The following is a 15,297-nucleotide window of genomic DNA, read 5'->3' as shown; positions in this document are numbered from 1 at the left end:
TTTTTTTAACATATTATACCTGCTGTTAAGAGGGAAAATTCTTCTTTGTATTTTAGGAGTTTTAAAGTTGTTCTGTTGGTTACCTTTCTGGGCTTGATTTAAAGTGCTAGATTTAACTTTTTAAATTTCTGAATGACCTTTTACAATATAACCTCAAAGCCACGTGCCTCATTTAATGTGGAGACCCTAGGTTTCTTATGTTATCTAGTGAAGCTTCCTTCAGAAATCCAGAAGGCTTTCTATTTTGTAGATTGTTTCTTGCTCCCTCCCATTAAGGTTTACCTGATTGTATTCTCACCTTTTAGAAAATAGATGTGAATATCTGTTTTTAGTCTGCTGATAGGCGTATCATCCAGTTGACAGTTGACCAGCTGTTATCTTGGAAAAGTGGGATAGGGTTCCCTGGGGTTCTACAAGCTAAATATTAGCCAAAGATCTCATCAATTCATGGTTTGCCCATGTGTACTTAAACCCATGTCTCCAATTTTTCTCATTGAAAATAACTCTAAAATAGAGAGAGCTCCAGAACAGGACAGAAATCATGTTTTGCTTTAGTGTATGTTTGTCTTATATTTAACAGTTTTTATTGCCTAAATGTGGACTTTTCTAAGAGGAACTTTAATAGTTAGACGCTAGAAGGAACCAAAATAAATTTTAGGATTAGTTATGGTGGAAGGAGTAAGTTACCAGCATTCAAGAGGCTGTCCTTTGGAAATGATGCTATATAGCATGCCTGTTGTAAATGGCCACAGCTACATTTTCATTATGTCCCCTTCCCCTCCCCCCAGGACTCTGATTCACTTAACAAATGAGTTCTTGTGGCATTCCTTTCCAGTATTCAGTTCTTTGGCTCCACTTTAAACAAGGATAACAATAACATAAAATTTATAAAATAATGGGGAGCTGATTTAACAGTGTGTGGAAAGAAATAGTTACTGTTAGAATATGATGTTTGTCAAAAAATAAGAATATGAAATTTGGTTTGAAGACTAGGATTACATTGACTTGTAATTATTGTATATAAGTAATAGAATGGCTTGGAAGCATTAGTGTTTGGGGAAGTTCATGCTAAAGTAGTTGAGATTTTTTGCAGATAAAATAATAGGTCTAAATGACAAATTAAGGATTAAAAAATCTCAGCATGTATTTTACAGTAATGGATTAATGAAAGAAGCATGTTTTAGTTGGATTTGTAATTAAAGTTTTTTCATTAAGAAAATCAAGTCTATTCCTGTTGCGTAGGGTCTTCTGTTCAAAGTAGGCAGATTGAAAGAGTAGTAAAATGAAATAATTTTAATCTGATTTCTCTATGACTGACTGGAATTCAGAATAGCTTCCTGTAGTGTAAAGGGCAAAGATTAAATTTGTTTGTTTGGCTAATCTTCAGCATATTCTAACTTTTATCAATTATAAACTGAATAAATAATTCCACTCCTCAGGGAGAGATACATGGAGCCATTGTAAAGTAAACATTGAAATGTGTGGATATTTTGCATGGAGCCCTAAATTACTAGTTATTATTGGTGGTCAAAGTGATAATAGAGACTAAAGGCTTCCTACCAGAGTAATTTTTTCAACAACTTCTTAAGAGTTCATCTTCAGTACTTATCAACTTACTCCAGGAGTTCTATCACAATGTTAGTTGTGCTGGTATGTTTGTAATTCTATTCAGAGATCAAATCTTTCAAAGAAGCAATTTATTTCATCACAAAATAGTGGGTAATTCCTGGCTTTCCTAATTAGTCACAGAACCTTATCCTGGTCTGTTGTGGTAAAAAGGGATATTCCCATCCTTCAGGATAGATGGACTGAACACTTAAAGCCAGTTTATGGATCAGCTCTTTTCCCAAGATCCCCTGATCCCCAGACTGATCTGCCCAATAAATAATTAATCTTGTTAATCTCACTATCGTCCCCCTTCTAGCCTGTTACAACATGTATAAGGACTCATGTAGTAGTCAGGAATTGTTGGGAACCAATTGGTTGTTTGGTTATTTCTAAAGATCTAATGGGAAATACATTTCTGTAGGACAGCGGTGCTTAACCTTTTCGTGCTGTGGAACCCTTTGAGAGTCTGGTGAAACCTATGCATCCTTTCTCAGAAAAATGTATTTAATGCATAAAATAAAATGCATAGATACAGTTTATATTACAAAGGAAACTAATAAGTTCACAGACCCTCCACCTAAAATCTCTCCACAGACACCCAAAAGGATGCATAGACCCATGGTAAGAATCCCAGCTTTAGGGAGTTCTGTAAGATCCCTCCTGATATTTCCCACCACTACTTCTTTTCCCAATTTGGAATTCATCTATTTATTTTAATTACTATGATTTAGTGAATCATAGGACAAATATAGATAAATTTGATATATGGTATAAAGTTTGGAAACAGGAATAAAAGTAACATTTATTATTCAATTTAGGTCAATTGAAATTTGCTTTCCTCTATATTGAACAAAATAACAAGCTTGTTGTTAATAAAACACTGTTTCTACTTGGTGCAGTTCTTTACTTTTTTGGGATATAGTATATATATCCTTCTTTAACCAAAGCTACTGTTATTTAAACCAGTCATACTGATTGCTGGAAAATATAATTGTTTTGTGACATCTTTCCATAGAAGCCTTCCAATTCCTTTTCTTCTTGGTTGACATTTGGAAATTGTTGGAAGTTCAGGCCTTAGGCATCCAGGTGAGAGGAGATGTTCTAGTTTTAACATTCTCTGAGGGACAGATTCCATTTTCCCAGTCATCACAGGAACATCTGAAGTAGCAACATCTTTTCGTGGCATCATGCAGCTGCCCTGAACAGGTGGTACCTGTTCCAAGATATGAATATATGGTTTAAGGTGTTCCCAGTAGAAGTTACATATATCTTCCAATTACATTTTGCCCTTTGAATTTGGATTGTTCCATTGGCCTAGTGTGCCATATTGCTGTTGCCCTATGGCTGAAAAGAAAGACCCAGAGTCAAGGGTCTCATCTAGTCTGAGTGCAGCTCTGCATGTGGTTTAGCAGGACTACTGCAAAAGCAGGACATGCTAGATATAAGAAGGCTTATATGGTGATTCCAATTCTTCTTGGTGTCCTGGCCTCAGTTGCTATGGTCACTGATCACAAAAAGTCAGCAACTATATCTTGGCCTTGCTAAGTAGCTGTTGAGATAACAGAATTGATTTTGAAGTGATTATGCACTAACCTGATGTCCAAATAATTAAATGATATAATTAAATAAGAAATTTGTTATCATTATTTAAACTATGTTTTGAATGAATCTTTCTCGCTTACTTTATCATTTTTTATCTAACCTGACTTCACTGTATACACATAATAAGGGAAACTTAGCTGAATTTGGTTCTCTACTGCAACTTATATTTACTTTGTCTGCTATAGAAGAATGATGGGCACTGGCTAAAACTATAATGTAAGATGCAGCCCTAGTAACAGGTTTGTTTAGAACCAGCAAGTGTTCCATGGGTAGCTTTATATGCAAGTATTGAACAACAGACATATGTAATATTCTAAGACTTTCATTTTCAGATTGTGAACTAAAACAAAACTTAGTAAGTGTGATCTGTCAAAAAATGGCTACTGTGTATGCTGTAAACTATGTATGATAAATTACAGTTCATAGAAATAGGTTGGAACTAATGCAATTTTGCCGCTTTAAATTAATTTGCAATGACAAACAGGTGAATTGGGAATTCAAGTGTAACACAAAATATTCATCACTGTAAATAGTAAAGAACTTTTTTTTTATTCTGTCCCTTTCTTTTTTACAACCTCTTCATGAATTTCCACCATTTCATTTTACAGTTTTAATGACTGATTTGATCACAGAGCTGTCACTCTTAAGAAAAAAATCACTTTTGTGCTAGATATTTTAATAGATTCCCTTAAATATGTATTGCTGACTGAATATTGGCATGAAGGACTCTCACTGGGCTGAGTCCAGGAATTAAGAAGTCAGGAAATAAGCTGCTGCATTGCAAAAAAGCCTTATGTGACACAGGATCTCCTGATTGGGGGGATCATTACTGCTATTATGACTCTACTTGCGTAGGACTTTTGAATTTCATCTGAATGTCAGTAATAACCCTCTTAGCAAATTATCCTGAATAAAATCACAAAGGCATTTTATATAATAGGTGTTGAATTACTGGATAGATTTGCTAATTAAATACTCTTTGTTCTGCTGCAGTTGACATTACAGGGTAAGATCTTGAACAATTATTCTCAACAGCTGTACTTTGTTAAGGGAAAAATTAACTACAAAGTTTATTTTTTTACACTTGAAGTTGGCAGATTTTTTGAAATGTGCTTGAAAAAAATTCCATCATCCAATTGGTAATGAGAAGATAAATATGCAGGTGTTTCTGTGAAATATGATAACTGCCAACTGCTTTACTAATGAATTTTAGCAAGGCTTTATAACCTATTCTCTGACTGTTGGCACTTAGCAAGTGATTCATTATTAGAAAAAGTAATATTAATATTATGCCTGTCATTAGATGATCTTTGCTTTTCTTGTGTCCCCGTATATTAAAAAAATCCCTGCAGTGAATTGTTAGCATTTTTAAAGAAACTGATTTTGCCAGAAATGTCATTTTTTAATTTAATATTGTCCAGTTAACAGTTGATGCTGTTGTAAAAGATCTGTTATAATACTATCTGATTACTCTTCTAAAAAGCATTAGTGCCCCCCCCCACTTTCCCCCCCTTCACTGTGTGTTGGAAGAGGAAATATAGTTAACAAAGAGTCAGAATTATGGTATCTTTTAGAAGTCTTAGGTAATTCACAACATCATGACATAGGTAGACAAAATTGAGTAATCTCTGGCAGAACGTAATGATCAGCAGGAAGTGTTCTGGGAGGAAAATATCTCTTCTAGCTATTCCAGCAGTAATCATTATTTTTTTACTCTCTAATTGCACAATTCTAAAAAATGGCAACTACTGTTATGATTATAGGGTATTTGTAAGCACTACTGCCCGGTCTGCTTACCTCTAGGGAGGTATCAGTAAGTAATAGAACACCACCTGGAAAGTCTTCCTGTTCTGGTGGGTACATCAGGATTTCCTAGTGATCAAAATAAGAGATTAATTATAGTTACAAGGAAGCCTGCAGATTAGCAGTGCGGGACTACTGAAGTGATGGAAAGGTTTGTTCTATAACTTCTTCAGCAACGTGTATCTATATTTGGACAAACCTAATCAGTACTTAATTTTAAATTTACAATTATTACATTATGAAAGGCCCCCCAAATAATAAGTTCCCCATTGACCAAACAGTTTCTTTTTGCTATCTTACTGTAACCAAAATTATGTAAACAACTATAAGTCACTGGAAAATAAATATTTTGGAAGAAGCTTTTCTTTCATGGATAATCCAGTCTTTGATGATGTGCCTGCCATTCACATATTGATAAACAATATCCCAATGAAAGAAAAATATTAATAGATTGGTGGTAACAATATCCCAGTGAAAGGAAAAACAATAGATTGGTGATAAAGAGAGCCAGTTTGGTCTGGTGGTTAAGATACCAGGCCAGAAAGCAGGAGACTGTGAGTTCTAGTCCTGCCTTAGGCATGAAAGCCGGCTGGGTGACTTGGGGCCAGTCACTCTCTCTCAGCCCAACTCATCTCACAGGGGTGATGTTGTGGGGAAAATAGGAGGCAGGAGTATTAGGTGTGTTCACCACCTTGAGTTATTTATAAAAATAAGAAAGGCAGGATAAAAAAAAACTAAAAAACAAAAACATGCCATTCCCGTTTGAGATGCATTCAATTTTATAAATACCTGGAAGATACATAAGCTTTTCTCTATTTCTTTTTTGGTATAATTCATCATTTTTGGCATGAATGTATCAGACATGGAAACAGTATTTTGTGTTTTGTAAATTTAAACATCTAAAGTTTATTTCCTGCTACGTATGTTTTATGTACTGTAATCTGTACTGTCATTAATTACAGTGATTCTTTTTTGTCTTTTAGATCTTAATGCATACTAAGGAGATGGTACAAAAGGTAGTATAATTACATTTTCATTAAATATAAATTCTTAAATAGCATATCTAGTGATTTGCTTTTTTTTAGTCTAAAAATATGAACTAAATGCAATTGAAATAGCATATCTGATAGTTTACAAATTTAATCCTTACTAATGGATTATAGTTTCTTGACTCCAAAGTTTTATAGAGTAAATATGATTCAATCTCTCTGAAGTCTGGATTTCAGCATTAAAGCTTAGTTGTAGTCTAATACTTGCATATTCAAATGTCTTATTGATGTGAACATTTTTTCAACTCCACTTATTCTTTTGCAGACTTGATACATACTTATTTTTCCTGGGTTAGTTCAACAAAATGATGGCAGTTGAATACAATGCATCTAGGGGTCATGAAATCTAGTTAGAAAAGGCCAACATAGAAACAAGCTACCAGTTTTTATCAGTATCAAACTCACTCCTCAGTTTCTGCCTACTCTGTGCTTTTGTCAAATAAGTTATCTGAGATTTTTAATAGAGTACAAAGCATTGTTTGGATACTATTTTAAATAACTTCCTCTCCTCTTCCTTCCACCCCTCAGATGAATCTGGAAGTGATTTATGGTGATACAGATTCAATCATGATAAATACAAACCTTAACAAACTGGAAGAAGTATTTAAACTGGGAAACAAGGTAAAACCTAGCATTGCAAACTTTCAACTTAGCGATTTATAGGACAATGCTTTTGCGTACAACTATACTGCCAGTTTCTTTGAGAATGCCATGTTCTGGCATCTTCCTGTAGATGTCTTTCAGGTGTTTTGCATAGGGATGAGGAGGATATATTATATCTGCTGGTAGATTTATATTCCTGTTTTAGTATTAAGGTTTAAAAGAAATTATTTCACTGAGAATTGGTGATTTGTCACTAAATTTTGGCGATGTGAGTTTGAGGGTACTCCAGGAGCAGGAAAACATAGGGCTTTGGTCTAGATAATATGATCAGTCACTTCTGCCTAGAATAAGTTTGTGTTCTGTTTTCTCGCTTCATTTTGAAAACATTTTATATATCTTGTAATTCCTGAGTGGAACATTCCTTAAATTTGTGATGGAGCCTCACAGTTTGTTTATATAGTAGGTGAATGGCCTACTTGCTTTCACTGAACTCCACTGCTTATTGAAAAATGGTAGGATGACGATATTTTTATCCATTTATTTATTTATTTATTTATTTATTTATTTATTTCTATATATGTATGTGTGTATATATATGCGCACGCACCTGTGTGTGTATAAAAAACTTAAGGCAGGAAGCATATTTAATACTCCTGCTTCCTGTTTTCCCCACAACAACAACCTTGTGAGGTGGGTTGGGCTGAGAGAGAGTGACTGGCCCAAAATCACCCAGCTGGCTTTCAAGTTCTTGAGAATATATTTGTTTGTTTGTTTATTTATTTATTTGAAGCACCTCTTGTCTTCCCAGCAGCAGTCTGCTTTCATGCTTAAGGGAGGCCTAGAGTTCACAGTCTCCTGGTTTCTAGGCCAGCACCTTAACCACTGTGCCAAAGTGGCCCTCAAATTATTTATTAATTTGTTTGTTTGTTTGGAGCATCTCTTGTCCAGCAGCAGCCTGACATGTCCCAGGTAGGGACAAGAGGCTACTTCTCAGGTTAAGAAGGAATATCAGTTTTAACCCTGTATTTGCTATAGCACTCTGTAGTTGAGATGTGCTGCTAAATTGCCAGTGAGTAGCACTGCAACTTATGATGTTGCAAATATCCAGGATTCATAGATTGTGAAATGAATTAGGAAAAAACTTTGTTTAAAATACTAGAGAGGTGCTGCCAGTCCATATGGTACTGGTATGGAAAGGGCTGAATTCCCAAGCCATCCCTTGAAAGACAAGGTTTTTGAAATAACTAGGTTAGATGAATTTCTAGGATAACTCTCTAGGCAAGGCTTGTATGAGATTAAAGTACTGGCTATAATAAATCATTACGGAGGGATCTTTGGCCCAGTTCCCAGTTTTTTTTTTTCTGGAATAAAAACATTATTGTACTTTCAAATCCCAATTCTTGATGACACAGGGTTTGGAGAGCCAGTCTAAAGACACAACAGTGAATCTTTGACCTGGACCTAAGAGAAAGAGAAGTAAAACTAGCACTATTGTAGCAGCAGCTGCTGTGGCAGACCTTTTCCATTAGCTAGTTACTTTAATAACAACCTCTTGATCTTGCATAAGAGAGCATTCTCATTGGTTACATCTAGTGTTTGTCATCCATTGTTCTAGAGGGAAGGTTTAATCAATCCCAAAATTGCCTGTGCCCTTGTTGGCTAGCGAAAATTGAGACAGTATCACATTTTTTGCTGTTCTGCTCTTTGTGTCCAGATTGGTTAATTATTTTCAATTACAAATACTTTTGCTCACTAATTGCTTAGGTAGGCCAGAGATAAACATCTTCCTCTTGTTGGGAATCAGTTTCCAGAAAATCTAGGGAGATTGTCAACTTTTATGTGATTATAATTACTGTAAGAGGGCTCTGGGTTTAGCACTAGAATGTTTATTGGTTGAGTTATTCCTATCTGGACACCATTCATTCATTTCATTAATTGTTCATCTTTTATTGGATTAACATTTTATTTTGGTTTTATGTGATTGTGTTGTATTCGTTTAGTCTTCAACTGTAAATGAACTAAGTAATGAATCTCTGTGGAATTGCTAGAGCATGCCATTGCCAGTGGAACTGCCTCTTTTGATAAATATTTTCTCCTTCCTGTTAGCAAATGTATTTAAAGGTAGCTTAAGCTAAATAATCCGACTTTTCCCTGGCAATATATCTGCAAAGCATGCATATTCAAATAATCTTTGTGAAGATCCCTTTATGGAAGACTTTTGCAATCTCTTATTTCTCTTCATTTTCCCCCTGCAAGGGGGCAAATCAAAACTTTTCCACCTGATGCTAAACAATCTTTACATCAAGAAATGATTGAAAAATAGTATCTTCTAGTTTACACACAACTTGAAAATATTGCATCATTACTACATCAAGATCTCTCTTTAAAATAATCAAGTGTCAGCTGGAGGTTCAGGTAATTCTATCATGTCTAGGGTATAATCAATTTTGGAGGTTTTTTCCCCAAGAAAAAATGGGATGTCAGTCTCTTAGAGACATACTTTTACAACTGTATAATAAATATTTTTACTTTGATTGGGGATCTGCTCTACCTGCTCCTTCCTTTCTCTTTTTGCCTTTATATAGTGTATCATACAGGATGATAGAAAAAGGCAAAAGGAAGTAAAGAGACAACTTTGGAAGAGCATCTTGTTCTTTTCTTTAATGAGTCTTCCCCCTATATAGGGAAGAAAACTTGTGCAGTCTAAAGGAAAGGGCTTATAGAAAGGCCAGCCCATATTTAGATGAGTCTTTTTGACTAATAAGCAATAGAGTTTATTTATTTATTCATTTCTAACACTTACATGGCTGCCTACCTTATACAGGTAGTCCTCACTTAATGACCACAATTGGGACCGGAATCTTGATCGTTAAGCAAAGTGGTTGTTAAGCAAGATGCCCATGTGACTGCTTTGCTCAACGACTGCAATGCTGGCACTCCTGGTTGCGGTTGTTAAGCAATCTTCAGGGTCATTAAGCGGACAGAGCAAAAGAGCTGCCTTCTGAAGGATTTCAGCTCTGTGTGGAGCTGAAATCATCCTGGCAGGTAGCTCTTTGAGAGTGAAAGGGCTGCTTGCCGGACAGTGCAGAGCTGAAATCCTTCCGGCAAGGATTCCACATGGAGCTGAAATCGCCCTTTCGCTCTGAAATGCTCCTGCAGCCCACCGAAGGGTTTCCCTTCCCCTCCATGCATGGAGGGGAAATCCTTTGGTAGGCTGCAGGATTGGAGCTCAAATCCTGAAGATTTCAGCTCTGTTCCTGCAGCCCCCAGAAGGATTTCAGCTCCCCTGCATCTCTTCCACTTGCAGCCTTCCCTGCTGGCTTCCCCATTGATTTTCTGGGGAAGCTGGCAGAGAATATTGCAAATGACGATCGCATGATTTGAGGGCACTTGGTAACCAGTCATAAATGTGAGCTAGTTGCCAAGCGCCCAAAATGTGGCCATGTGACTGCAGGGGGGGCGGTGTGACATTTTATGACAGCTGGAAGTGCTTTATGGCTGTAAAGCACCCTTTCCGAGGCCATTGTAACTTTGAACCATTGTTAAACGAACAGTTTTAAGCGAGGACCACCTGTGTACAATAATCCTAGGCAGCTCACAACAAAACCAATAAAAACAACAATAAAACCATCATTTCACCCATACATGAAGCAGCACACAATTGCCTGTAGGTATGCCTTCTGCTGCAAATACAGATCAGTGTTGACTGCTCTCAGTTGCAGATATGGTTCTTTTTTCTGGGGGGATGGCCAACATTCTGTAACAATAGACAAAATTATGTTGTTTGGTGTTTTGTTTTGTTTTTAATCCTGCTTGTCTTCTTCTTGTAGCCAAAAGGCATTTGTACTCTTGGGACTAAGTATTCACTATTTTATGCAGGTATTTCAATTTATAGCATGGAAGTTCAGAAGAAATTACTTCCTTATAGTCTACTTATATTCCAAAGAATAAAGGATGATTTAAAAATGCTTCTAATACCAAAACAAAAAGCAACCTTGCTGGAGGAAGCATTATCCACATTACTGACTTGCAAGCAAAAGTCTGCTCCCAAAATATATCTGACTACATGAAGAGAATGCTTAGAGAGAAAAAAGTAATATTTTAGGCGAGAGTAGTGAAGTTCTTTCAGATCTATCTCTTAGAATAAGCAATTTGAAATATTATGTGTCTGACATTAACAGCATCCAGGAAAGTATGAGAGGCAAATTTTATTTATTATTTCAATTTGTATGGCCATCATACAACTCTGGGAGATTACCAGAGCATTTAAAAAAAAATACCACAAAATTAATTTAAAACACATCATGCCAGAGGCAATTCAGGTTCAAAATATTTTTTTAAAAGGCTCATGTAACATCCTAGCCCAGTGCCTGAGTGAAGAACCAGGTCTTCAAGGCTATTATAAAGACCAGCAAGATCAGGGTCATCTGGATTTTGGGATGGAATCTTATTCCATACAGCAGGTGCAATGACAAATTATGGCATGCATCCTGGGTGCCATGAGATGACACTACTTAATTGTTGGGACTCAGAGCATGCCAACTGTGACAGAACTTGTTGGATGAGCAGACATAACTGGAGACAGATAATCCTGCAGATATCTAGGCCCTATGCCAAGAAGAGCTTTATAGGTGATCACCATCTCCTTGAATTGCACCCAGAAGCCCTTTGGTAACCAGTGTAGTTTGCATAGTAGTGGTGTTACATGGGTATACCAAGGTACTCCCATAAATACTTGTGCTGGTTCATTCTGGACCTTCACAAACTTTGCATGTCTCATAAGTTTTTTCAGACAACTCTTATCATTGAGAGCTGTCTCTTCATTCAAATCCTTTCAGTTTTCTTCCTGGCCCATGTCATAAGTATGAATGATGTACATGTACAGAGACTTGTTTGAGAAAATTCCAATCTGTTCATTAAAGCCAGTATAATTATTCTATAAACTGCTATTCTTGGTTCTGAGGACCCCTTGCCACATGCGTTTCCTCTTGCAGTTGTGATTGAATAAGTATCAGTGCACATGTTCAGCATCTGCCACGGAGGAGGCCGAACCCAAGAATAAGGATAAGAGAACCAGCCCTAATCCTCTTCACCTCTGAAGTTCCCTAGAGCAACGGCTGAACCATCTTCTGTATCACATTTACCTATGCCACTGGTGTTCTCAGCCATCAAAGCAAACTCTTTTTCTCAAGAGAATTTGGGCTATCTGCCCTAGGAACATGATATCCAAGATGCTTTGTCTCTCACTAAGGAACTTAAGTCATTGGTTCTGCAGTAAAAACTTTACAGAGTTGTTGGGAGAAGCAGGAGACACATCTGTCCCAAGAATCTTTTGATTCTTAATGCCTCACATCATGATCACTACTAAACAGATGTTCTTTGTGCGGTTTGGAATAATTTTTCCTGGGTTGTGACATTACATATTCTCCCCAACTCTTGATGGATTGCTTATAGGAGATGGTTGGGCTTGTAGCATCTTGATTGGGTAAATATTACAATTCCATAGAAGCCCTCCAGTATGCAAGTCGACCAACTGCATTCTTCCCTGGTTCTGAAATCCAAAGTTGTAGACCTTCTCTGCAAGGGGGTGATTAGAACATATTTTCTATCAGAATGCAGGACAGGTTCTCTTATAAATTGTTAGGCATAGAGGAGCTAAGTAATTTATAACAGTTACCAAATTCTCTATGGTGCCTTTCTAAATATACTGCCTCTGTTGTGAAGAAAAGAATGGTTGTTTCCTTTGAACCAAGTAATGCTTATTTTTTCTTTACCATTTATCTGTGACACAAGTCTCCGAAATTTACCAATAGGTTTCAGAATTTTCATTTTCTCATCCTTCTGTTCAGTATAACTACCAACTGCCTATTCATTCACCACATGTATGGCAACAGATATTGCTCATCATGGAATTCATATAAGCCCCTATTTGGATGATTGGCTCATCATTCACTCTCATTTCCAGCGTTATAGTTGATATCTGCTCTGCTTTATTAACACTTAGGCCTCTGTAACAGCTGCAAAAAGTCCAATTTTTTGCCATCCCAAGTGCTGGAGTTTTTCCTGAGCTCTGAGTTTTTGGTAACCGTTATGTTGAAAGATTGAGCTATTGAGTTGACATTTTATATTTTCAACCACCAGTCACAATATGACTAGTATCTTGCATGTATCCAATAAATATTGGGCCTATTGGCTACAACTACAGTTACAAAGCAGTTTCATAGTGGTTTTCAAACAAGTACAACATTCCCAGTCAGTCCATCTTCTAATTCCCACCTCTGGCTCAGCGTATGTTTGCCTGGTGGATGGATAGCAACATCCAGCAAAAAGCTATAGCGCTCATCCACTTTTTCCAGAAATGTAACTACTGATGCACCTATTTTGGATTAAGAGTATGTTGTACTGGTCTCATGGTAAATAGATTTTGGAATATTGATGAGCACAGTTGTCATATCAGTATTCACACACTTCTTGTGATAGACACTCTGCATGTTTTTGATCCTCTCCTGTGCAACTATCTGGTTCCGGTGGCCTCTGACAACACTACAGTAATTGTATATATGAGGATTTGGGAGTATTGAATTTCCTGCAGTATTGAATTTCTACTTGAAGTCTTCCTAGTCTGGGAAGACAACACGCTGACAGATAGTCTCAGTATATCCAGAATGTCTCATGAATGATGGCTTTGTCTAAGAGTTGCATATCACTTGTATGAAAGTTGGAATTAGCCTTCAGTGAACCTTTTGGGACACATGCTGCTCCTCATTTTGTAGCAGAGCCAGTCAACACAAGGTGATATGTTTCTGTACCATTGCAATCAAGGTCTCCTCTATACCTTCATATTGATTTCACCATTAAGCAGAGTCACCCAGAATCTTTGAACTTTCAACTGCTGCATCATTTATGAGTCATTACTGTATGGTGGGTTAGATTACTGTGGTCAGTGTGCCTCCTCCAGTTCCTCAGGATTGATTCCTTCCTTGGGACAAAACCTCATAACACTACAGAATGGATATGTATTTCAACTGGAGTAGACAATCTACACATGATGAAGTAGTATTTCTGATTTTGTTTTTTGTGGGCCCAGATCTTGAAGTTTGATTCAAATCCAGATGCTCAGAGTCTATAGTTGCAGCAAGTTTTGCACTGTTTCCTTAGTTCAATCAGTTTCGTCCAGTTCCTCCACTATTTCCATGCTGAGCTTGTTAGTTATACCCAACTAATTAACAGAAAAGCTGATTGAACTTATGGCTAACATTGACATTTATTTGGGGATTTTAAAAAATTATATTTTTAGTCATTATTGCAGATTTATGTTCCCTGTGGGCTGATGCTATACTGTACCTAGAGTTCCATGTTTGTTCTTTGGTCAAATCTATCTTTTCTTCCAAAAATGATATCTTAGTTTCAATTTAATCCAGTGCTTGTTCTATCTATTTTTTTTTCCAATCCAAAGATCTCCATTAGAATGTTCCTTGCATTCTTTGAATAGACAAAACCTTGGCAGCTTTCCCAGTATGTCTTTGTTTTTCTGAGTCTTAGAAAGGAGTGTTAGTCTCTTTCAAGGCACTCTTTCAATGCCTTGTGAGCAGTAACATCTGGTGAACAAGCTTGCTCCTGAATCAGTGTTCCTCTGGAAGATTTGTTTAGGATCCCAGCCATCTACATTTGTAAAACAGTACCCCTTGGATGTTCATTGCAGAGCTGATTCATTTTAGCTTTGTCAATGATGCTCTTTTAGTTGGTACCTCCCACTTCCATCAGGTGAAGTTGCTAGTCATCCGTATGTGTGATACACAGAGACAATGAAGAAGGAAGGTTGCTTACCTGTAATGGTGGCTTTTTAAGTGGTCATATGTGCATTGAGCTGCCTATCCATTCTACATCTATGCTTGTAGATATTACAGATTCTCCTAGCTTCTGTGATTTTTGAAAAATGAAGGGAAGGCAGGATAAGCACAATAAAAGTATACTTCTTCCAAAACCCTGAGCGAGGCATTGTGCAGGCATGTCATTCATATTTCTGAATACGCAGATGGCTGTTCCAGAGCCGGGGTTACAAATAAGCAACCTGTCTTGCCTTTGGGAAAGCAAGGAAATAATTCTGCTTTTGCTGCTATCCAGGTATTATCAGTGCGTTTTTCAGGCTTGTATATAATGTGGAAAAGACAATTGGGGTGCCTAGAATAAGATAATGTTACCTAGCCAGGCAACAAAATGTTTGCAAGAAAACAAACAAGCTCAGAGAACCCCAAGGACTCCACAATTTCCTTTCTTTTTGTTTCAATACATTTCTTCTTGTGCTATTTCAACATTGTTATGTTATGTAATTGTTCATAAAACAAATTTCTACTTAAGATAACCAAGGCAGTTAACAATATAAAACCTGTCATAATGCAGAAAAAGCTGGAGAAATTAAATCCTATCAAAAAAGGATTTTTTATCAGTGGCTAAATACTAGCAAACAAAAGTGTAGATCCACGAAAGCCCACTTTTTTCCAATATTTTTATTTTTATTTAAAACAAATACGTATTTAAAAAAATATATTTATAAATGGACAGATAATTACTGAAGTTATACAATTAATGGTCAATTTAACATTAGTAAAGGATAAACCATGTCAAGCAAAGT

The 15,297-nt window shown here is 36.6% G+C and overlaps 1 protein-coding gene across 2 annotated transcripts in view; it reads left to right on the top strand.

Moving 5' to 3' along the window:
• POLA1 (DNA polymerase alpha 1, catalytic subunit) overlaps nucleotides 1-15,297 on the top strand; it is a 226,880-nt gene that overhangs the window by 61,608 nt on the left and 149,975 nt on the right. For both annotated transcript variants that reach the window (XM_007421223.4, XM_088144812.1), the window contains exons 27-28: nucleotides 5,997-6,029; nucleotides 6,591-6,683. In XM_007421223.4, the coding sequence (XP_007421285.2) occupies nucleotides 5,997-6,029; nucleotides 6,591-6,683 (126 nt within the window). The remainder of the gene's footprint in view (nucleotides 1-5,996; nucleotides 6,030-6,590; nucleotides 6,684-15,297) is intronic.

The sequence above is a fragment of the Python bivittatus genome, unplaced genomic scaffold (assembly GCF_059951505.1).
Source record: "Python bivittatus isolate LINGU-HERP-01145 unplaced genomic scaffold, Pbiv_v1 ctg000350_np1212, whole genome shotgun sequence".
Classification (NCBI taxonomy): domain Eukaryota; kingdom Metazoa; phylum Chordata; class Lepidosauria; order Squamata; family Pythonidae; genus Python; species Python bivittatus.
The sequence above is the reverse complement of the archived record's forward strand: the minus strand, read 5'-3'. Positions and strand labels throughout refer to the sequence as shown.